Genomic DNA, 19037 nt, shown 5'->3' on the forward strand with positions numbered 1-19037 from the left:
ACACGCCTCGGAGCCTCGCGGTTGAGTGGACAGCGCTCGGCAATCGTAGTCTTAATGGCCCGAGTTCGATTCCCGGCGGGGGTGGAAATAAATGGCAAAGTTTCTTTCACCCTGGTGTTCCTGTTCACCTAGCTATAAAATAGGTACCTTGGCATTAGACAGCTCCTACGGGCTGCTTCCTGGGGATGAGTGTGTATGTGTAAAGAGAAATATATGTAGTAGATATAATAGAGGAAAAATAGATACACCACTACCACCCCCATACACCATACACCACTACCACCCCATACACCACTACCACCCCATACACCACAACCACCCCATACACCATACACCACTACCACCCCATACACCACTACCACCCCATACACCACTACCACCCCCATACACCACAACCACCCCCATACACCACAACCACCCCATACACCATACACCACAACCACCCCCATACACCACAACCACCCCATACACCATACACCACTACCACCCCATACACCACTACCACCCCATACACCACTACCACCCCATACACCACTACCACCCCCATACACCACAACCACCCCCATACACCACAACCACCCCATACACCACTACCACCCCCATACACCATACACCACAACCACCCCATACACCACTACCACCCCCCATACACCATACACCACAACCACCCCATACACCACTACCACTCCATACACCACTACCACACAATACACCACAACCACCCCATACACCACTACCACCCCATACACCACAACCACCCCATACACCACTACCACCCCATCAGTCCGTCACCCATGAACCTCGCTGAAAATACTACCCGCCAAATAGTCGACGTGTATAGATGTGTATACGGGCAGGTATATTTAGCGAAGTAGCCTTCAGAGCCTCGTGGAGTAGTAGCCAGAGGTCCCCGGGACGAGCCTGAGGAAGCCCAAGTTCCTCTCACTCATTACACACACAAACCACAATAGCGTGATGCATCAAATGAACAAATCCACAAGGGCCGTGACGAGGATTCGAACCTACGTACATGCTAGCAGTGCGTCTGGGATGCCCCCGGACGTAGGTTCGAATCCTCGTCACGGCCCTTGTGGATTTGTTCCTCTCCCTCCTTGTGGGACGCCCTGGGGTACAGTACAGTGGCAGCAGTTCCTGTATCATCATACTGTAACGTCTAGATTACAGCTACAGATTTTTGATGAAGATTAAGCTACCCAAGAGGTGGCACGGGCATGAATAGCCCGTAATACAGCTACAGTAAGTTAGTTACTTAAGTTTGGAATGGTTTAGTTTTTTCTGCCAGTTAACGTTGCTATCCCACAACAGTTGGGTTACTCCTGGGGTACCTATTTACTGCTAGGTGAATAGAGGCATTAGGTGAAATGACATTTGTACAAGCGTCTATATAGGTCTTATACGCGGGTATGGGATCTGTTACCCTTTTTAGTTGCGAGCCGACAGCGATGACTACTGCGCTACGGGGGACCCTTAATTTTACTTAACAGCTTCGGTATGATATTGTCTGCTGGTCTGATAGGGAATCAAATATTGTATACAAAGTTCTGAGTGCGTTTGCTTACATAGTTAATCACTCTGTTATATTCCCACTATGTATCACAAAAATTCACTTTTGATGGCAGGATTTAAGCAAGCTGGAAGCATCACGGTCAACAAAAAAGCTTTAGCCGAAGGGACAAAAAAGGGGGGGGGGAGGGAGGGAGGGGGGGTGGGGAGGGAGCTTTGGTCAATAGGGGCGCCATCAGAGTCCAGTGAGTGGATACCCGCTCGGCGACACCCGAAGCCAATCAGGCTCTCCACACTCAACCTCTTTCTGTATCACCTGTCACTCAGAATCACTAATGGCCGGTTTGCAACTGAAGGTGAAGGTTATTTCCGTTCCTGGTGCGCTTAAGCAAGTTGCAAGAATAGAGTTGATAACCCCCCCCCCCCTCCTCCCGTCTCTCTCTCCATCCCCACTGGCCTTGTTCCTTCCCGCCTTTGCAACGGCCCATCGGCGGCGGCCGTTATTTACAATCTTGCGTTTGAAATTCCCGCGTAAATGTCCGCGCTGAGACGGCGCCTCTATCAGTCCTTTCTGAAGCCATAGCCAGACATCATTGAGTGTGAAACAGTACACCAGTGTGTGCGACACAGGATATAATTAACACACAAATCTCCAATAATCCAATCACCCCTCTCCCCCCTCACAAAAACATAAATTCCGAACACCGATCGCACGCAAATTAGTAATCACTCACCATCACGACAGGCTAAATTAGGCTGAGTTGGCTGCATTAAGTTTATGAGCTGGAGACTGGCAAAATGGTTTAATTAGACAGACAGGCGAATTAAGCAAGTTGCAAGTTGTATATAGGGAAGCGAGTACCACCTCTGGCTGGAAGAAGGGGGACCCATAGCCTCGGAGGAAACCACACATAACGCATTAGAGGAAATGTTTAGGTCCCCTCCAATACAGTTTGTGTGTGCTGTTCTCCTACCACTCCCTTCCTCTTGTGTTTTTTTAGTACTGTATTATATATTTAATGGTTACAAGATGTACATTGTATGATACAATGAGTGTTTAAAGGTTATGGATCCCTTGGAGCTCCTCCGCTTCCGGACAGGAACCGAGGACGCAGCTGGTGTATCCCCTCTGGACCACCACACTGAGGCGCTGAAACAAAAAACTGGCAGCTCTTGGGTCTCTGGTGACGTCAATGAGCTTGGAGCCCAATTCCTTGAGAAATCCCAAGGCACTCTTGCCCCAGGGGCCATGCGTCTCAGACGCTATGGGAACAAAGATGTATTGACCTTAAAATCGTCTGTATTTGACTGATCTTGCTATTTCCCTGTGGTTGGACGCCCCACCTGCTTGATCAGCACCGAAGTGTACATAGGTGTCAGCCAGGGTGGATACACATGTGTAGTCCCACACCAACTGTTTGCCTCTTTTCCAGGGGGTGTATAGTGATGCCATCAGGGCGAAGTGCGGGGTCATCCGGGTTTTGGTCCGCTAGGATGCGAGGTTCTCTTTCTGCTGGGCACCTAGCTGAGACGAGGTTCCTCTTGATGATGTCATTAACCTCGATGTGTCTTGCATGCCAGCCCTTTGTGCTTCCGCAATGCAACCCATGCAGTCCATATTGGTCTGCTTCCACCCCTCGTAGGGGGCCTCGTAGCCTGGTGGATAGCGCGCAGGACTCGTAATTCTGTGGCGCGGGTTCGATTCCCGCACGAGGCAGAAACAAATGGGCAAAGTTTCTTTCACCCTGAATGCCCCTGTTACCTAGCAGTAAATAGGTACCTGGGAGTTAAGTCAGCTGTCACGGGCTGCTTCCTGGGGGTGGAGGCCTGGTCGAGGACCGGGCCGCGGGGACACTAAAGCCCCGAAATCATCTCAAGATAACCTCAAGATAACCCCTGTTGTAAATTACACTTGTATTCAGTGTGAATTGGGGCACCAAGGCGGAGGGCCACTGCTACACGAAGGGATTCTGGATCTAGGCGCGTGCCCATTGCTGACATGGGTACTGCCAGGAGGAAGTCTCCTGCATGGGGGGCACGCACTGCTCTGAGGCGGGACTTCAACAAAAGTATTTCGATGAGTCACAATAACGTGGCTAAAGTAAGTTGACCAGACCACACACTAGAAGGTGAAGGGACGACGACGACGTTTCGGTCCGTCCTGGACCATTCTCAAGTCTATTCATTCGACTTGAGAATGGTCCAGGACGGACCGAAACGTCGTTGTCCCTTCACTTTCTAGTGTGTGGTCTGGTCAACAAAAGTATTTGCTCACTATGTATGTATGTATGTATGTATGTATGTATGTATGTATGTATGTATGTATGTATGTATGTATGTATGTATGTATGTATGTATTATTAAAGATTTATGCTAGCGACTAGTTCAATAAGTTGAAGGCAAGATTTATGAGGAAACACCTGTGTAACTGAACTTGAATCACTAAATATGGAAGAATCATTGGAGACATGATCACGACGTTCAAAATATTGGGCGGGAATTGGCTATAGGCAGACAGAAGAATATTTAAAATGATAGAGACACAGTCATGGGAAGTAATTAACATAGACTATAAAGGCTCGAATGGGGCCACATATAGTTACAATTACAAATGGCTTTAACCTGAAATCAATGAATCAGTTGGGGATGTTGTACACACACCTGTCGATTAAAGCTTGAGAGGCTGAGCCCAAGAGCTGAAGCATACAACGCTGTGAGGAGCCTAAAGTGTGACTTGAGTGATGGGTAATCAATGTTAATGACGTCATGGGTTGGGTATGGGTATAGGTTAAGTAATAATTGTAATTACGAAGCAATAAGATGCCTATCTTAACATACTAAGAAGTTAGGTAAGGTCGGTGTTTTCTATGAAGCTTTTCAAGGTAAACTAGTATGTTTAGTATGTCACATATGCACGTATTTAATAAGTCAATATTGACTATACGAAAGTGCGAGAACGGGTTGGGGTATGAGGGGCATAATAAATGACTAAACTAAATATATAAGAAGAAAAAGAATAACGTATAGACGTTTAAACAGATAAAAGTATCTCCAAAAATAAAATAAAAATGTAATCTAAGAGGAATAACGAAATAAAGTCGAAGCGATCATACCAACCTGAAAAAAATAATTGGAACAAAAAGTGATACAAGAGAGTTAACTAATATACATAAATATTAAATCACATATGTAACATCAAATACCTTCCCAAGTATTGGACCAAATAAAAATTCATACACACAAACACACAACAAATTTAGTATAAACAAAATGAGAACTATGTCTAGCACCCCCAGATAAAAAGACAAATGCAGACGACCTCTTTATAAACAGTATCCACACCCCCCGGATATAACAGATGCGAACACCAGCACAGCAGACTTGGACAGAAAAAATAAGCAATATGCTCATATGCTCAGCACCGAGTCACCAATCCATGAAAAAATCAATATTTATATAGAAATGTGAAGTACCAGTAGCGCGAGTACTCGGTCTAGTACTCTATAAAAAGCTTGGACACAGACGAGATACCAAAGAAAAAAGGCATCACAATTCAGATGATAACTCCACTACATAAAGGAGGCAATAAAGCACAGGCAAACAACTAAAGGTATATTCCAGATATACTCAATGTATACTCCAGGTACCCCTCCAAAAGTTGGGGGGTAAAGGGGGGAGGGGAGAGCCTCCCCCCCCCTAACCCAGGCCCCACACTACCACCCCCTCCTTCAGGTAACCTAAGACGCCACAATCAACACTACCTCTCTGGGGTGTTCGTTAGTGTGACTGAGGGGGGGGGGGGGGGAGAAGGGGGAGTAGGGGGAGAGGGGTGAAGGACCTACGGTTTGTTGGCGGGGGGGAGTAGCATGGGGGGGGGGGGCGGCGGACCCTGTATGGTGGGGAGTGGGGGGGGGGTTGGAATAGGGGTGTCCAGGAGGGCGTTGATGAGGTGATCTCATTTGTTGATTGATGTAGGAGACAAGGACTAACACACACACCTGAGTATATGTCTGTATGTATATATATGTGTATGTATGAATGTATGTATGTATGGAGGGTTAATAAGACTACCACAATACCCTAATGACCAGCCAGCAAGTACACTTTAGTCCTGTATATTGTCCAGGACTAAACCAAAATACACCTCGAATCTGGCCACAGTCCCGTTAAGCTAGTGGATGTTAATGCGGTTAATCGAAGCTCCGGATAATTGGTAATTGGGCCGCTATTGATAATGTAAACATCGATTTTTTAGCGAAGCCTATTGCGTTAGAGAAATAGAGATAGACTTCTATTTATCTAAATAGAAGCCTAATTTATCTAAACGCACCTTTGATGCGCTTATGTTTGTTTTCTACTAAGTCATTTGTATATATTTTGTGCACAATGTTGATATTGAATGTATTCGTGTTATTTAATATTATTTTGAGCAATTATTTTATTTTTTTTAATAGTTTAAATTATAATAGTTTAATGTAATTCACAATGACGTGGGTAAGGGTATATATATATATATATATATATATATATATATATATATATATATATATATATATATATATATATATATATATATATATATATATGTATATATATATATATGTATATATATATATATGTATATATATATATATGTATATATATGTATATATATATATGTATATATATATATGTATATATATATATGTATATATATATATGTATATATATATATATGTATATATATATATATGTATATTATATATATATATATATATATATATATATATATATATATATATATATATATATATATATATATATATATATATATATACCTGAGGATGGCTGTCATCCACTCCTTACATCCATGTCCTATATGGCGTGGATGAAGGGGTAGCGTTGCAACTGGATACCTTACTGGTGCTCTAGGGGGGAAAAACTTCAAGTCTCAGTTGAGTACCAATTAGGTATACTTCTAAGACTCCTTACTCTACGAGCATCGTGGGTTATAGTGACCGGCTCGTCATTTTTTTTTTTTGACCCGAGTTTGAATCTCCCACTACTCTGGGATTCGAACCCCCCCCCCCCCCTTGAGCTGTTATATAGAGGGGGTTGGAGGAGGTACTGGGCCAAAGGTGTCAACTAACAACAAGGGTGGAGGTCCCTGCAGGTTTGCATTTGTCACCCGAGCTCTCTCTCTCTCTCTCTCTCTCTCTCTCTCTCTCTCTCTCTCTCTCTCTCTCTCTCTCTCTCTCTCTCTCTCTCCCTTGCACCTGTGGTGTACCGTCTCCCATGGTCAGGTTACATGGTGTAAACCACTTTAACGTGGGAGATCTGGCGAGGGAGGGGGGGGGGGGGAGTGAGAGGTTTTTAAGTGTTCCAAACCTGTGTGTGTATGTTGCCTATATACACCTGTTCATGTGTGTCCACAACAGCTACACGTCTCGCTAGCTCCACACACACTCCAGCTTCACTCCACACCTGCACGCCATGCAGGCCGTCAACTCCACACCGGGCCGCCAACTCCACACCTGCACACCGGGCCGCCAACTCCACACCTGCACGCCAGGCCACCAACTCCACAACTGCACACCGGGCCGCCAACTCCACACCTGCACGCCAGGCCACCAACTCCACAACTGCACACCGGGCCGCCAACTCCACACCTGCACGCCAGGCCACCAACTCCACAACTGCACACCGGGCCGCCAACTCCACACCTGCACGCCAGGCCACCAACTCCACAACTGCACACCGGGCCGCCAACTCCACACCTGCACGCCAGGCCACCAACTCCACAACTGCACACCGGGCCGCCAACTCCACACCTGCACGCCAGGCCACCAACTCCACAACTGCACACCGGGCCGCCGACTCCACACCTGCACGCCAGGCCACCAACTCCACAACTGCACACCGGGCCGCCAACTCCACACCTGCACGCCAGGCCACCAACTCCACAACTGCACACCGGGCCGCCAACTCCACACCTGCACGCCAGGCCACCAACTCCACAACTGCACACCGGGCCGCCAACTCTACACCTGCACGCCAGGCCACCAACTCCACAACTGCACACCGGGCCGCCAACTCCACACCTGCACGCCAGGCCACCAACTCCACAACTGCACACCGGGCCGCCGACTCCACACCTGCACGCCAGGTCGCCTACTCCAGACCCGCACGCCTGGTCACTGTCTCAGTCTCCACACCACCAACCCAAGCAACCCACCTTACCTATCGAGTCCGATGCATAGAAAACGCGGATATTTGGGAACCGTTATATTCCATAACAGGTTGCATTTGTAACGTTGGTTACCGTAACGTTAATAACGCGACCGATTGATTGAAGTAACAGGTAACAAAATAAATCTGAGGGATTTCCCGCCAAAAAAACTAAAAATATTACTTTTGGCGGGAAACGCGTTCGCATCCTCCTCGTCCTCTTCCCATCTGTTCCACATTCACGTCATCCTCGTCACTTCTTTCCCTTTCCCACCCCCCACCCCCCCCCCTCCCTATCTCATCCCCGGGGCATTGTCAGCCCTCGAGTGCCGGTAATATACCCCAGGAACCGGCCATTGTCATCCGGACAGCTCGGAAAATCGAGTCCGGAGTCGGTACCACATATACCTTAGAGACGTTGTCATTCTCACCTGCTTCTTCTGTTGGCTTAGGCTTCGACCGGCTCTTACGCCAGGCTACCAACGTCTCGACCCTCGTCCTTCTGTTCTGTATTAGTATTTTTTGTGTATTCTGAATTTTTCGTATGTATTTATATATATATATATATATATATATATATATATATATATATATATATATATATATATATATATATATATATATATATACATCGTAGATTTTTTTTTGTATTTGGGAGGTGGTATTTGTACGTCGTTTACACTACTGATATTAATTGGGTTGTTGTTGACTGATTGTCTTTTGTTTCTGGTTGACGAGGTTTTTCCTTGGCTGCAAGAGGCGGTGGTGGACTTAATTCCTGCCTCACCTTGCAATCCGTCCTCAGACTAGGCTCGAACAACGCTGTAGCCGACCTCCAATGATACAATGGTCAATTGTAATGTATTTTCTTTAATACATTATTATGCATCTCATACACGTCCTGTGAATATATCTCATAACCCAAAAAAACTATATTTCCTCGAGCAAAAGTTATTATTAAAATCAGTTTTTAATTTGGTGTATATTTTTATATATATGCCTATACGGCAGGTTAGGCTTGGAGTGTTGATTGTTCTGACAATTATTCGTCAAAACAACTAACTGCTTGTTACGCTAAACAAGACAAACAACTCAATTGCAGTTGTAACACTCTACGACGTGATCTTCATTCCTTTCTTGTGTTCGAAACATTCTTGTCAAAACGGCTTTGGTTGACGGGTTAAGTTCGAAGCCTATCAACCTCTACATTATTATTAAGGTCGGCAAATGTCAAGAATCAAACAGGAATAACTAGGTGAATACACACACACACACACCTGATGACTCTGTTATCTTGCTCAGGAACATGTTCCTTCAAGCTCTGGACCTCCAACATCTGGTTTGGTTCACCCTTCAAGGTCGCTAACTACAGAGAGAGAGAGAGAGAGAGAGAGAGAGAGAGAGAGAGAGAGAGAGAGAGAGAGAGAGAGAGAGAGAGATTGAATAATACCGGAAGTGTGTGTGTGTGTGCTACGCTTTTCAGTATTCAAAAGGTTCATCCACCTTTTTATCGTCATGTGATCGGCGCAACATAAATATCGGAGAAGGTAAGCTGCCTGAAGCTCTCGCAGAGCACAGAATTTGCATCGAAACTCCCCCAGCACGGGAGGGGACTGAAGACCTGATGCCTCTGCAAGCCAGGCTATGGACCCGAGTCCCGCAGCGACCTCACTGCGGGGCAGGTCTGGCAACGCCCCTTTCCCCGCGGCACCACAGGTCTGGAGGAGAAACCCCCCCAAAAATCCCTGAAATTCCAACAAATTTTCTCCAAAAATAGGGACTGAGTCGCAGATGAATCAGTAGGCCTATCCATGCTAACAGTGATAATTGCCTGGGGGGGGAGGGGGTTGGTAAAAGGGGGGGGGCTAACTCTGACCCCAGGGGGGACAAAGAGAGGAATTCGTTCCCTAGCATTTGTAGGCCTATTATCTTATTTCTGACGGGAACCTGACCCAAGTTTCTGGTCTACGTCCCTCCCTCCCTCTACTCTGGCGACTGCGTGGGAAATGGAAGAAGGAAATAGATGCAATAGAATAAAATAGAAGGAAGCTGTGGGCAGCAGAAGGAAGGAAGGAGGGAGGGAAGGATAGTGAGAGGATCAGAAAGGGATGGGAAGGGGGAGGAAGGTGGAAGAGAACTTCGTGAATGGTTTCGATTCACAGTCATCATAAGTCCTCGGATACGAATCCCTGCCATAGCAGAAACAGTTTGGCAGCATTTCTCTACCTCATGCCTCCATTCACCTAGCAGTAAATCGGTGCCTAGGATTTAGGAAGCTGTTGTGGATTGCATCCTGGGAATGGCCAGTAGTTGGCTTATTTTGACACACGCACACCAAAGAGGCGGGACCAAAGTGCCAGAGCTCAAACCCCGCAAGCACAATTAGGTGAGTACACACACAGCTGTGTTAATGATTGGAGTTCAGGAATAGGAACGCTCCAATCAGGAGTGGTGGGGAAGGAAGGATCGAACAACTGTGACGTGTTGTAAACCTTGAGGGTTTACAAATGGAGGGGTGTTGATAGTAGTATAGCGAAGATCTTCTGCCTAGGCAGGTACAAGATGGAAATAAATCGACTCATAAAGATAATATTCACTAACGAGGTCACAAGAGGCAATCTTATCCAAAAGAGTAAACTTCTGCGTGTAACAGAAAACAATAATGTTTTTCGGCAGAGGTACATGACGAGAGAAGAGTGAGGCAAGGCAAGAAGCAAGAAAGGGAATTGGGGGGGGGGGGAGACCGACAGGCTCCAGCTCAGTACCTTCAGAGGGGAGTGGGGAACCCTCCAGTCGGTAGGATTGCAACCCCAGAAAATAGTGGAACAGAAGACAAGACCACCCAACAATCTTTCTCCCCCCCCCCAAACAATCCCTACAGCTCCTATTCCATAAAGATCCCGTCAGTCCCATGCCCTCCCTGATCCCCTCAACTTAGACCCAGTCCCACTCCCTCCTATCCCAGTCCTTTGTTGACCCCCCCCCCCCCCCACAATAGAGCAACTTCCTATACCATAGGAACTGACACCAGTGGCAAGCAAGACGGGACAGAAGAACGTAATGAATACAAACACAGATGGAATTACTCATAAAGCAAGTGAACTTGGGGAGAGAACACAAACAGGTAACCCAGATGAAATAGTATTCACTGAAACGAAAGTATCAGATAGAGCAAATATGGCGTTCCCCCCCCCAGGACTCCACTGTAATAGAGAAGGAAGGGGAGGAGGAGGAGTAGTCCTACTGATAAGAAAGGAATGGAGTTTCGAGGAGATGGTTATCCTAGGCTGCGAGGAAGGAGGGGGGTGGGGCATGGCAGTGACTAGATAACAGACACCGTGACAAATGGCAGGACCAATGATAGTAGCAACAGTGATATATATACCCCCCCCCCTCCCCATTAAATGACAGACGACCTTAGACCTTAGACAGGCGTATGACAGAAACAACAGGGCATTTACCACTAAAATAGAAAATGTATATAGTGTATATACATTTATATAAATACTATAGATAATGAAAAGTGTATAAATCTATATAGAGCTTCTGTCTCCTATAGACATCGATCCCAACATCTATATCATGGGAGACTTCAACCATGAAAAAAAAAATGAGAGATTGTGAGAAAAAACAACAGGGCGGAATAGCACCATCTATCGACCATTGCAACAAGACATACTTTATAGGGGAGCCGGTCGGCCAAGCGGACAGCACGCTGGATTTGTGATCCTGTGGTCCTGGGTTCGATCCCAGGCGCCGGCGAGAAACAATGGGCAGAGTTTTTTTTTCACCCTATGCCCCTGTTACCTAGCAGTAAAATAGGTACCTGGGTGTTAGTCAGCTGTCACGGGCTGCTTCCTGGAGGTGGAGGCCTGGTCGAGGACCGGGCCGCGGGGACACTAAAGCCCCGAAATCATCTCAAGATAACCTTATAACCCAACATTTTCAACAGGGAACGAGAATAAGGAGTAATGATGAACCGGTTAGACCTAGCCTAATACTCACTACGAACGAGTCAAACACAAGGGGGAGTAAATCAATTTGGAAGCAACCCCCCCTCACTCCCTTCCTTCTCTCCCTTTTCCTTTCCCTCCCTTTTCCTTCCCTCCCATGAGCCTGATCAGTGAGGTTCGGATCCTAACTTTATAGAGAGATCTAGATCTCTCATTTGTAACTTCTAATATCTTATTCTTCCTCTTATCTGCATCTATCAACTTGGACCCGAATCCGTCTTGAGTGTTGAGGTTGCGTGTGTGTGTGTGTGTGTGCGTGCACGAGTGCGTGCGTGTGTGCACACGTGAATATATATATATATATATATATATATATATATATATATATATATATATATATATACATATATATATATATATATCCCCTTTATGTCCCCCCCCTCACAGAGCCCCACGTGGAGGGGTTTTCTCGATAAAGCTGTCACTGTAGAGCCATATATGTATGGCATTCACACATATATACATATGTGCGCTCCGCGAACTGAATTCAAATGAGAATTTTAATAATGAAGTGAATTGTGCTCGAAATTTTAACATTCTATGAGGATAGGTGAGGTGAGGGGGGAGCGTGGCGGATAGTAGGGGAAGGAATGAAGTAGATGAAGGCAGGAAAGAAGGGGAATTAAGATGGAAGAAAATGGTAGAATGAAAACAAGGAAATAAAATATTATTCTGTTTAATTATAAGCTATTTTTCGTGAAATCGTTGGACGTTATCAATTGTGAGCAGACCGTCCTCATAAAGCAGCAGACCGCCCTCATAAAGCAGCAGACCGTCCTCATAAAGCAGCAGACCGCCCTCATAAAGCAGCAGACCGTCCTCATAAAGCAGCAGACCGCCCTCATAAAGCAGCAGACCGCCCTCATAAAGCAGCAGACCGCCCTCATAAAGCAGCAGACCACCCTCATAAAGCAGCAGACCGCCCTCATAAAGCAGCAGACCGTCCTCATAAAGCAGCAGACCGTCCTCATAAAGCAGCAGACCGTCCTCATAAAGCAGCAGACCGTCCTCATAAAGCAGCAGACCGCCCTCATAAAGCAGCAGACCGTCCTCATAAAGCAGCAGACCGCCCTCATAAAGCAGCAGACCGCCCTCATAAAGCAGCAGACCGCCCTCATAAAGCAGCAGACCGCCCTCATAAAGCAGCAGACCGCCCTCATAAAGCAGCAGACCGCCCTCATAAAGCAGCAGACCGTCCTCATAAAGCAGCAGACCGCCCTCATAAAGCAGCAGACCACCCTCATAAAGCAGCAGACCGTCCTCATAAAGCAGCAGACCGCCCTCATAAAGCAGCAGACCGCCCTCATAAAGCAGCAGACCGCCCTCATAAAGCAGCAGACCGTCCTCATAAAGCAGCAGACCGCCCTCATAAAGCAGCAGACCGCCCTCATAAAGCAGCAGACCGCCCTCATAAAGCAGCAGACCGTCCTCATAAAGCAGCAGACCGCCCTCATAAAGCAGCAGACCACCCTCATAAAGCAGCAGACCGTCCTCATAAAGCAGCAGACCGCCCTCATAAAGCAGCAGACCGCCCTCATAAAGCAGCAGACCGTCCTCATAAAGCAGCAGACCGCCCTCATAAAGCAGCAGACCACCCTCATAAAGCAGCAGACCGCCCTCATAAAGCAGCAGACCGCCCTCATAAAGCAGCAGACCGCCCTCATAAAGCAGCAGACCACCCTCATAAAGCAGCAGACCGCCCTCATAAAGCAGCAGACCGCCCTCATAAAGCAGCAGACCGCCCTCATAAAGCAGCAGACCGCCCTCATAAAGCAGCAGACCACCCTCATAAAGCAGCAGACCGTCCTCATAAAGCAGCAGACCGCCCTCATAAAGCAGCAGACCGTCCTCATAAAGCAGCAGACCGTCCTCATAAAGCAGCAGACCGCCCTCATAAAGCAGCAAGCAGACCGCCCTCATAAGCACATGTGTTATACAAGGTCCTAAATGCCTCCCTCATCTGGAACCAGTTCTCTGCCTTTATCACCCCAGCCTCATTACCTTGCACTTGCTCGAGGTAAACTCTAAGAGCCACTCGTTCGGTCCTTCCGTTTGTATGCGTGCGAGGCTTGTGCCTGTGTGCAGTACTATATTGACCGTGCGTGTGCGTGTGTGTGTTGTGTGCGTGCATGCGTGTGAGGGAGAGAGGGAGGGAGGGAGGTAGGAAGGTAGGTTTTTCAGTACCATGACTGGGTAGATAGGAATTTCAGCCACTTCCGGCCTGTCTAGGCTGCAGGGGGGGGGGGGGGGGTTCGATTCCGCTCCTTCCCCACGTGCTATAGCAGCTATAGGTAGCTAGGACACGGTAACTATAAGGCCCGGTCTCCGCTAGCAGGGCAGGAACGGTGACGTGATATATAAACCATTCATTGAGTGCCATAGTCACGATATTAATGATACTGTTCCTTATGCATATGGAATACAATTGTTATTCATTCCAATTACTACTACTACTACTACCTCATAAAATATTAGTGTGGTGTGTGTGTGTAAGGTAAGTGAGTACACAGCCCCTGCTCACCACCCTTCCCTACCCTCCCCTACCCTTCCCTACCCTTCCTACTCCCCCATGTCATAGCATTACAAACGCACACACGAGCCGGGAACTTTTCTATTGATCGTCTAAGTTCTTGCATGATGTGCTACGCTGGCTCCTGTTGCCTTCTGTTGACTGTTACCTTCCTCTGTTGAGCTTTGAGTCTGTTGAACCTCTCGTCTTATGACACCTGTTAAAACACCTGTTAAAACACATGTGTTTTTTTTCTGCCGAAGTTGTCTGTCTGACTGCAAGAGCAACGCAGACAGGGTTCGACTCTCTCTCTCTGACTCTCTCTCTCTGTCTCTCTGTCTCTCTCTCTCTCTCTCTCTCTCTCTCTCTCTCTCTCTCTCTCTCTTTGTCTCTCTCTGTCTGTCTCTCTATCTGTCTCTCTCTCTGTCTCTCTCTCTGTCTCTCTGTCTCTCTCTCTCTCTGTCTCTCTCTCTCTCTCTCTTTGTCTCTCTCTGTCTCTCTCTCTCTCTCTCTCTCTCTCTCTCTCTCTCTCTCTCTCTCTGTCTCTCTCTGTCTCTCTCTGACTCTCTCTGACTCTCTCTGTCTCTCTCTCTCTCTCTCTCTCTCTCTCTCTCTCTCTCTCTCTCTCTCTCTCTCTCTCTCTCTCTCTACCTGTGTTTATGTATACTTAGGTATGCATGTAATACAGAAATACAATAATTATGTATTTTGTATTTTATTGCATGCTGTATAATTGTCTGTGGTCTCTTATGCAGTATGTCTTATACATCAGCATACCACAAGTATATCGTTCAGTATGACTGCATCATTAGTCTAGCAGAATTTAGTATGTTGTATACTATTTTAAATATATTTTGGAGTAAGAAACAGTAGATTTTTGTATATAGGAGTATGATGAAATATATCTTTGGCAATAATCATCCTTATATCATACTCTGATTATACTCACGAGAGCGAATTATAGGTACATTCGTAAGCCAAACCTGAAATTATACCGAATGATTAATTATATAAAATACATCCCTGTAGTGGCTGTTGTAGTTGAGGCTGGAGATGTATTAGTGCAATTGATTGCATTAATACATCTGCTATATATACAAAGCCTTCCGTATCAAACCAAACATTGGTAGGGGGGGGGGGGCATTTGATTGTTTCAAGCGTAGGATAGACAACTGCACTAGTCTTGGTAGATATCATTAAATAAATCTAATTCTAACCAAACTCAACTCAGCCTCCTAAATTGATAATATATTTAACTGCTATGAATGGAAGGTACAAAATTTAGACTGTTTTTTTTGTAAAATTGTAATTCTGTACTTTTTTGTACTTTTGCTGTTTTGTACAGCAACTTTGTATTTTTGCAATTCTAATGGATATAGCAACAACAGACTAATCAATCAAACCTAAGCCTCTTCCCAGGCCTAAATTTCTCAATCCTTGACCAAACATATTCAGTGGTAGGCCCAATTTAGTACATATATGTACTATAAACGGCCTCACATTAAGTCTGTTGGTATAATAATAATAATAATAATAATTACAATTATTTCGTATATATTGTTGATGGGACGGGGGGGGGGGAAGAAGGGGGGGGGGAAGGGGGGGAGCAGAGCATAGAGGGGGTGAGGGGAGGGGGGAGGGTGAGAAGTGAGGTAATGAAGCAGGGAGAGAAGAATAATGATGATGATAGGGATGAGAGATGGAAGAAAGAGAGTAACAAGGAAAAGAAGAGGATAGAAGCCGGGATAAGAGAGAGAGAGAGAGAGAGAGAGAGAGAGAGAGAGAGAGAGAGAGAGAGAGAGAGAGAGAGAGAGAGAGAGAGAGAGAGAGAGAGAGACGCAGTAACGGGAGAGGGGGATGGATGGAATTAAGGGGGAGGAAATGGGGTGAAATTGGGGGGGAGAGTGAGGGAGAGAGGAGAGTGAGTGAGGGAGGGGGGAGGGGGGGTAGTGGGTGCATTGTGAGGTGACGCGTTGCACGCGCGAGCTGCACGTGCAACGAGGGGAGAGAGAGGGGGAGGAGGAGGGGAGGGGAGACGGAAGGGGTAGAGAGAGGGAGAGAGAGAGAGGAGGAGGGAGGGAGGGGGGAGACGGAAGGGGGTGGCAGCGGGAAAGGGGTCGACAGGACGAAAAATTTCAATTTAAGAGGAAAGGGGACATATGGGTTGGGAGTAGAGGGTAAAAAAGGGGGAGGAGTGATAGATGGGAAAGGGGAGAGACGAGAGGGGAGAATGGGAGGGGGGATAGACGGAGGGGGGGATAGACGGGAGTGGGGGATAGACGGGGGGGGGGAGGAGTGGCGCCAGAGGTCAAGGAACGCACGGGTGTGCGTGATGCTACTCTCACGCACGTGCTCACACGCACGCACCTGGTCTGGGGCCTGACGGCTGAGTGGACAGCGCTCGGGGCTCGTAATCCTAGGGCCCGGGGGGCTCGATTTCCGGCGATGGCGGATACAAATGGGTAGGGTTTCTTTCACCCTGATGCCCCCCCTGTTCACCTAGCAGTAAATAGGTACCTGGGAGTTAGACAGCTGCTACGGGCTCCTTCGTGGGGAGGGGGGGAAATCCGTTGATTGGTTGACAGGAGAGGCGGGCCGAAAGAGCCAGAGCTCAACCCCGGCAAGCACAACTAGGTGAACAGACACACACGCTAGCACACATACACACAGTACTCACCTAATTGTGCTTGCGGGGGTTGAGCTCTGGCTCTTTGGTCCCGCCTCTCAACTGTCAATCAACTGGTGTACAGGTTCCTGAGCCTACTGGGCTCTATCATATCTACACTTGAAACTGTGTATGGAGTCAGCCTCCACCACATCACTGCCTAATGCATTTCATCCGTTAACTACTCTGACACTGAAAAAGTTCTTTCTAACGTCCCTGTGGCTCATGTGGGTACTCAGTTTTCACCTGTGTCCCCTTGTTCGTGTACCACCAGTGTTGAATAGTTTATCCTTTTCTACCCTGTCAATTCCCCTGAGGATTTTGTTGGTAGTGATCATGTCTCCCCTTACTCTTCTGTCTTCCAGTGTCGTAAGGTGCATTTCCCGCAGCCTTTCCTCGTAACTCATGCCTCTTAGTTCTGGGACTAGTCTAGTGGCATACCTCTGAACTTTTTCCAGCTTCGTCTTGTGCTTGACAAGGTACGGGCTCCATGCTGGGGCCGCATACTCCAGGATTGGTCTTACATATGTGGTGTACAAGATTCTGAATGATTCCTTACACAGGTTCCTGAACGCTGTTCTGATGTTAACCAGCCTCGCATATGCCGCAGACGTTATTATTTTGATGTGGGCTTCAGGAGACAGGTTTGGTGTGATACAAACTCCTAGATCTTTCTCTCTGTCCGTTTCATGAAGGACTTCATCTCCCATTGTGTGTGTGTGTGTGTGTGTGTGTGTGTGTGTGTGTGTGTGTGTGTGTGTGTGTGTGTGTACGTGCATGGCTGTGTGCGTGTGAATGTATGTATTGATTTGTCCTGGATATCTACGAACATGCAAATGCAAATTGACAAATCTGTACCCATCAACGGTTGTAGAGGAAATATAATTATAGAGTGATCCCTTCCCCCCCTCTCCTTGGGATGTTGATGTAGATTGTGCTATACACACGCACACGCACACACACACACACACACACACAGCCTGGTGGAGGCTGACTCCATACACAGTTTCAAGTGTAGATATGACAGAGCCCGATAGGCTCATGAATCTGTACACCTGTTGATTGACGGTTGAGAGGCGGGACCAAAGAGCCAGAGCTCAACCCCCGCAAACACAACTAGTTGAGTACAACTAGGTGAGTACACACACACACACACACACACACACACACGCACACACACACACATACACACACACACACATACACACACACACACATACACACACACACACACACACTGTGCAATAGATCAATACAAGAAATCAAGAAGATGGATCAAACACAAGTCCTGCCTGTACAAGCCCTGTAGGCTAGTCGGACAGATGGAAGATCAGGCTGAGGACGGCTGGAAGATCAGGCTGAGGACGGCTGGAAGATCAGGCTGGAGGACAGCTGGAAGAACAGTCTGGGGGGGGGACAACTGGAAGATCAGGCTACGCAAGACCTACTGGCAATAAGTGGCTACTGGAATTCAATCCCCCCCATCAAATGCAAGGTATTGAGGCAGGAAAAAGAGAGATACAGACGAGAGGAACATGATAACCTGGATGAGGTAGGGTAGCTATGACTCGCTGTGAGCAATACGAGGAGACAATGCAAGCAGATAGAGCCCAATAGGCTGGTCTGGTATCAGCAACTTAATTCTCCATATACACAAAACTTGCATGTAAACACTCCACACTCCCCCCGTTTTCTATCGTGGTGATTCAGTAGGGCTTTGTCACGCTTAAGGTGAAGCCGAGAAGTCATACCAGAGAAACACATTACAAGAAAATTTGAAAAGTTGAATTGGTGATGGTTTCACAGAAGGGGGTGAGGAGGGGGGGGGGGAGTAGTAGTTGGAGGTTATTAACCCCATTAATACGCCCCTTACTCCCCCCCCCCTTCAACCCCTTCCCCCCTCTACAGTGCCTCTTCATTCTCTCCCTATTGTCCCCTCGTCGTTTTCTATTCTCTCTCCTCTCTAAATCTAAAATTTAGGGAGGGGAATAATTCTAAATCTAAAATCTCCCCCCCCCTCTCTCTATCCTCAAATCTCCATTACTTTTTATGTTTTGCCCTTCTTTACATCCTGTTCCATCCCCCCTCCCTTTCCCCTCACTCGCAACCCTCCCCCTCA

The 19037-nt window shown here is 47.0% G+C and overlaps 1 protein-coding gene across 1 annotated transcript; it reads left to right on the forward strand.

Annotated features, from left to right (window-relative positions):
- The first annotated feature begins 3523 nt into the window (after window positions 1-3523).
- On the forward strand, window positions 3524-13691 carry LOC123748411 (golgin subfamily A member 6-like protein 7). The gene is made up of 3 exons (XM_069323990.1): window positions 3524-3593; window positions 6942-7669; window positions 12474-13691. Exons 1-3 carry the CDS (start codon window positions 3524-3526, stop codon window positions 13689-13691), a joined length of 2016 nt encoding a protein of 671 aa, XP_069180091.1.
- Window positions 13692-19037: the final 5346 nt, after the last annotated feature.

The sequence above is a fragment of the Procambarus clarkii genome, chromosome 13, assembly GCF_040958095.1.
Source record: "Procambarus clarkii isolate CNS0578487 chromosome 13, FALCON_Pclarkii_2.0, whole genome shotgun sequence".
Taxonomy (NCBI): Eukaryota; Metazoa; Arthropoda; class Malacostraca; order Decapoda; family Cambaridae; genus Procambarus; species Procambarus clarkii.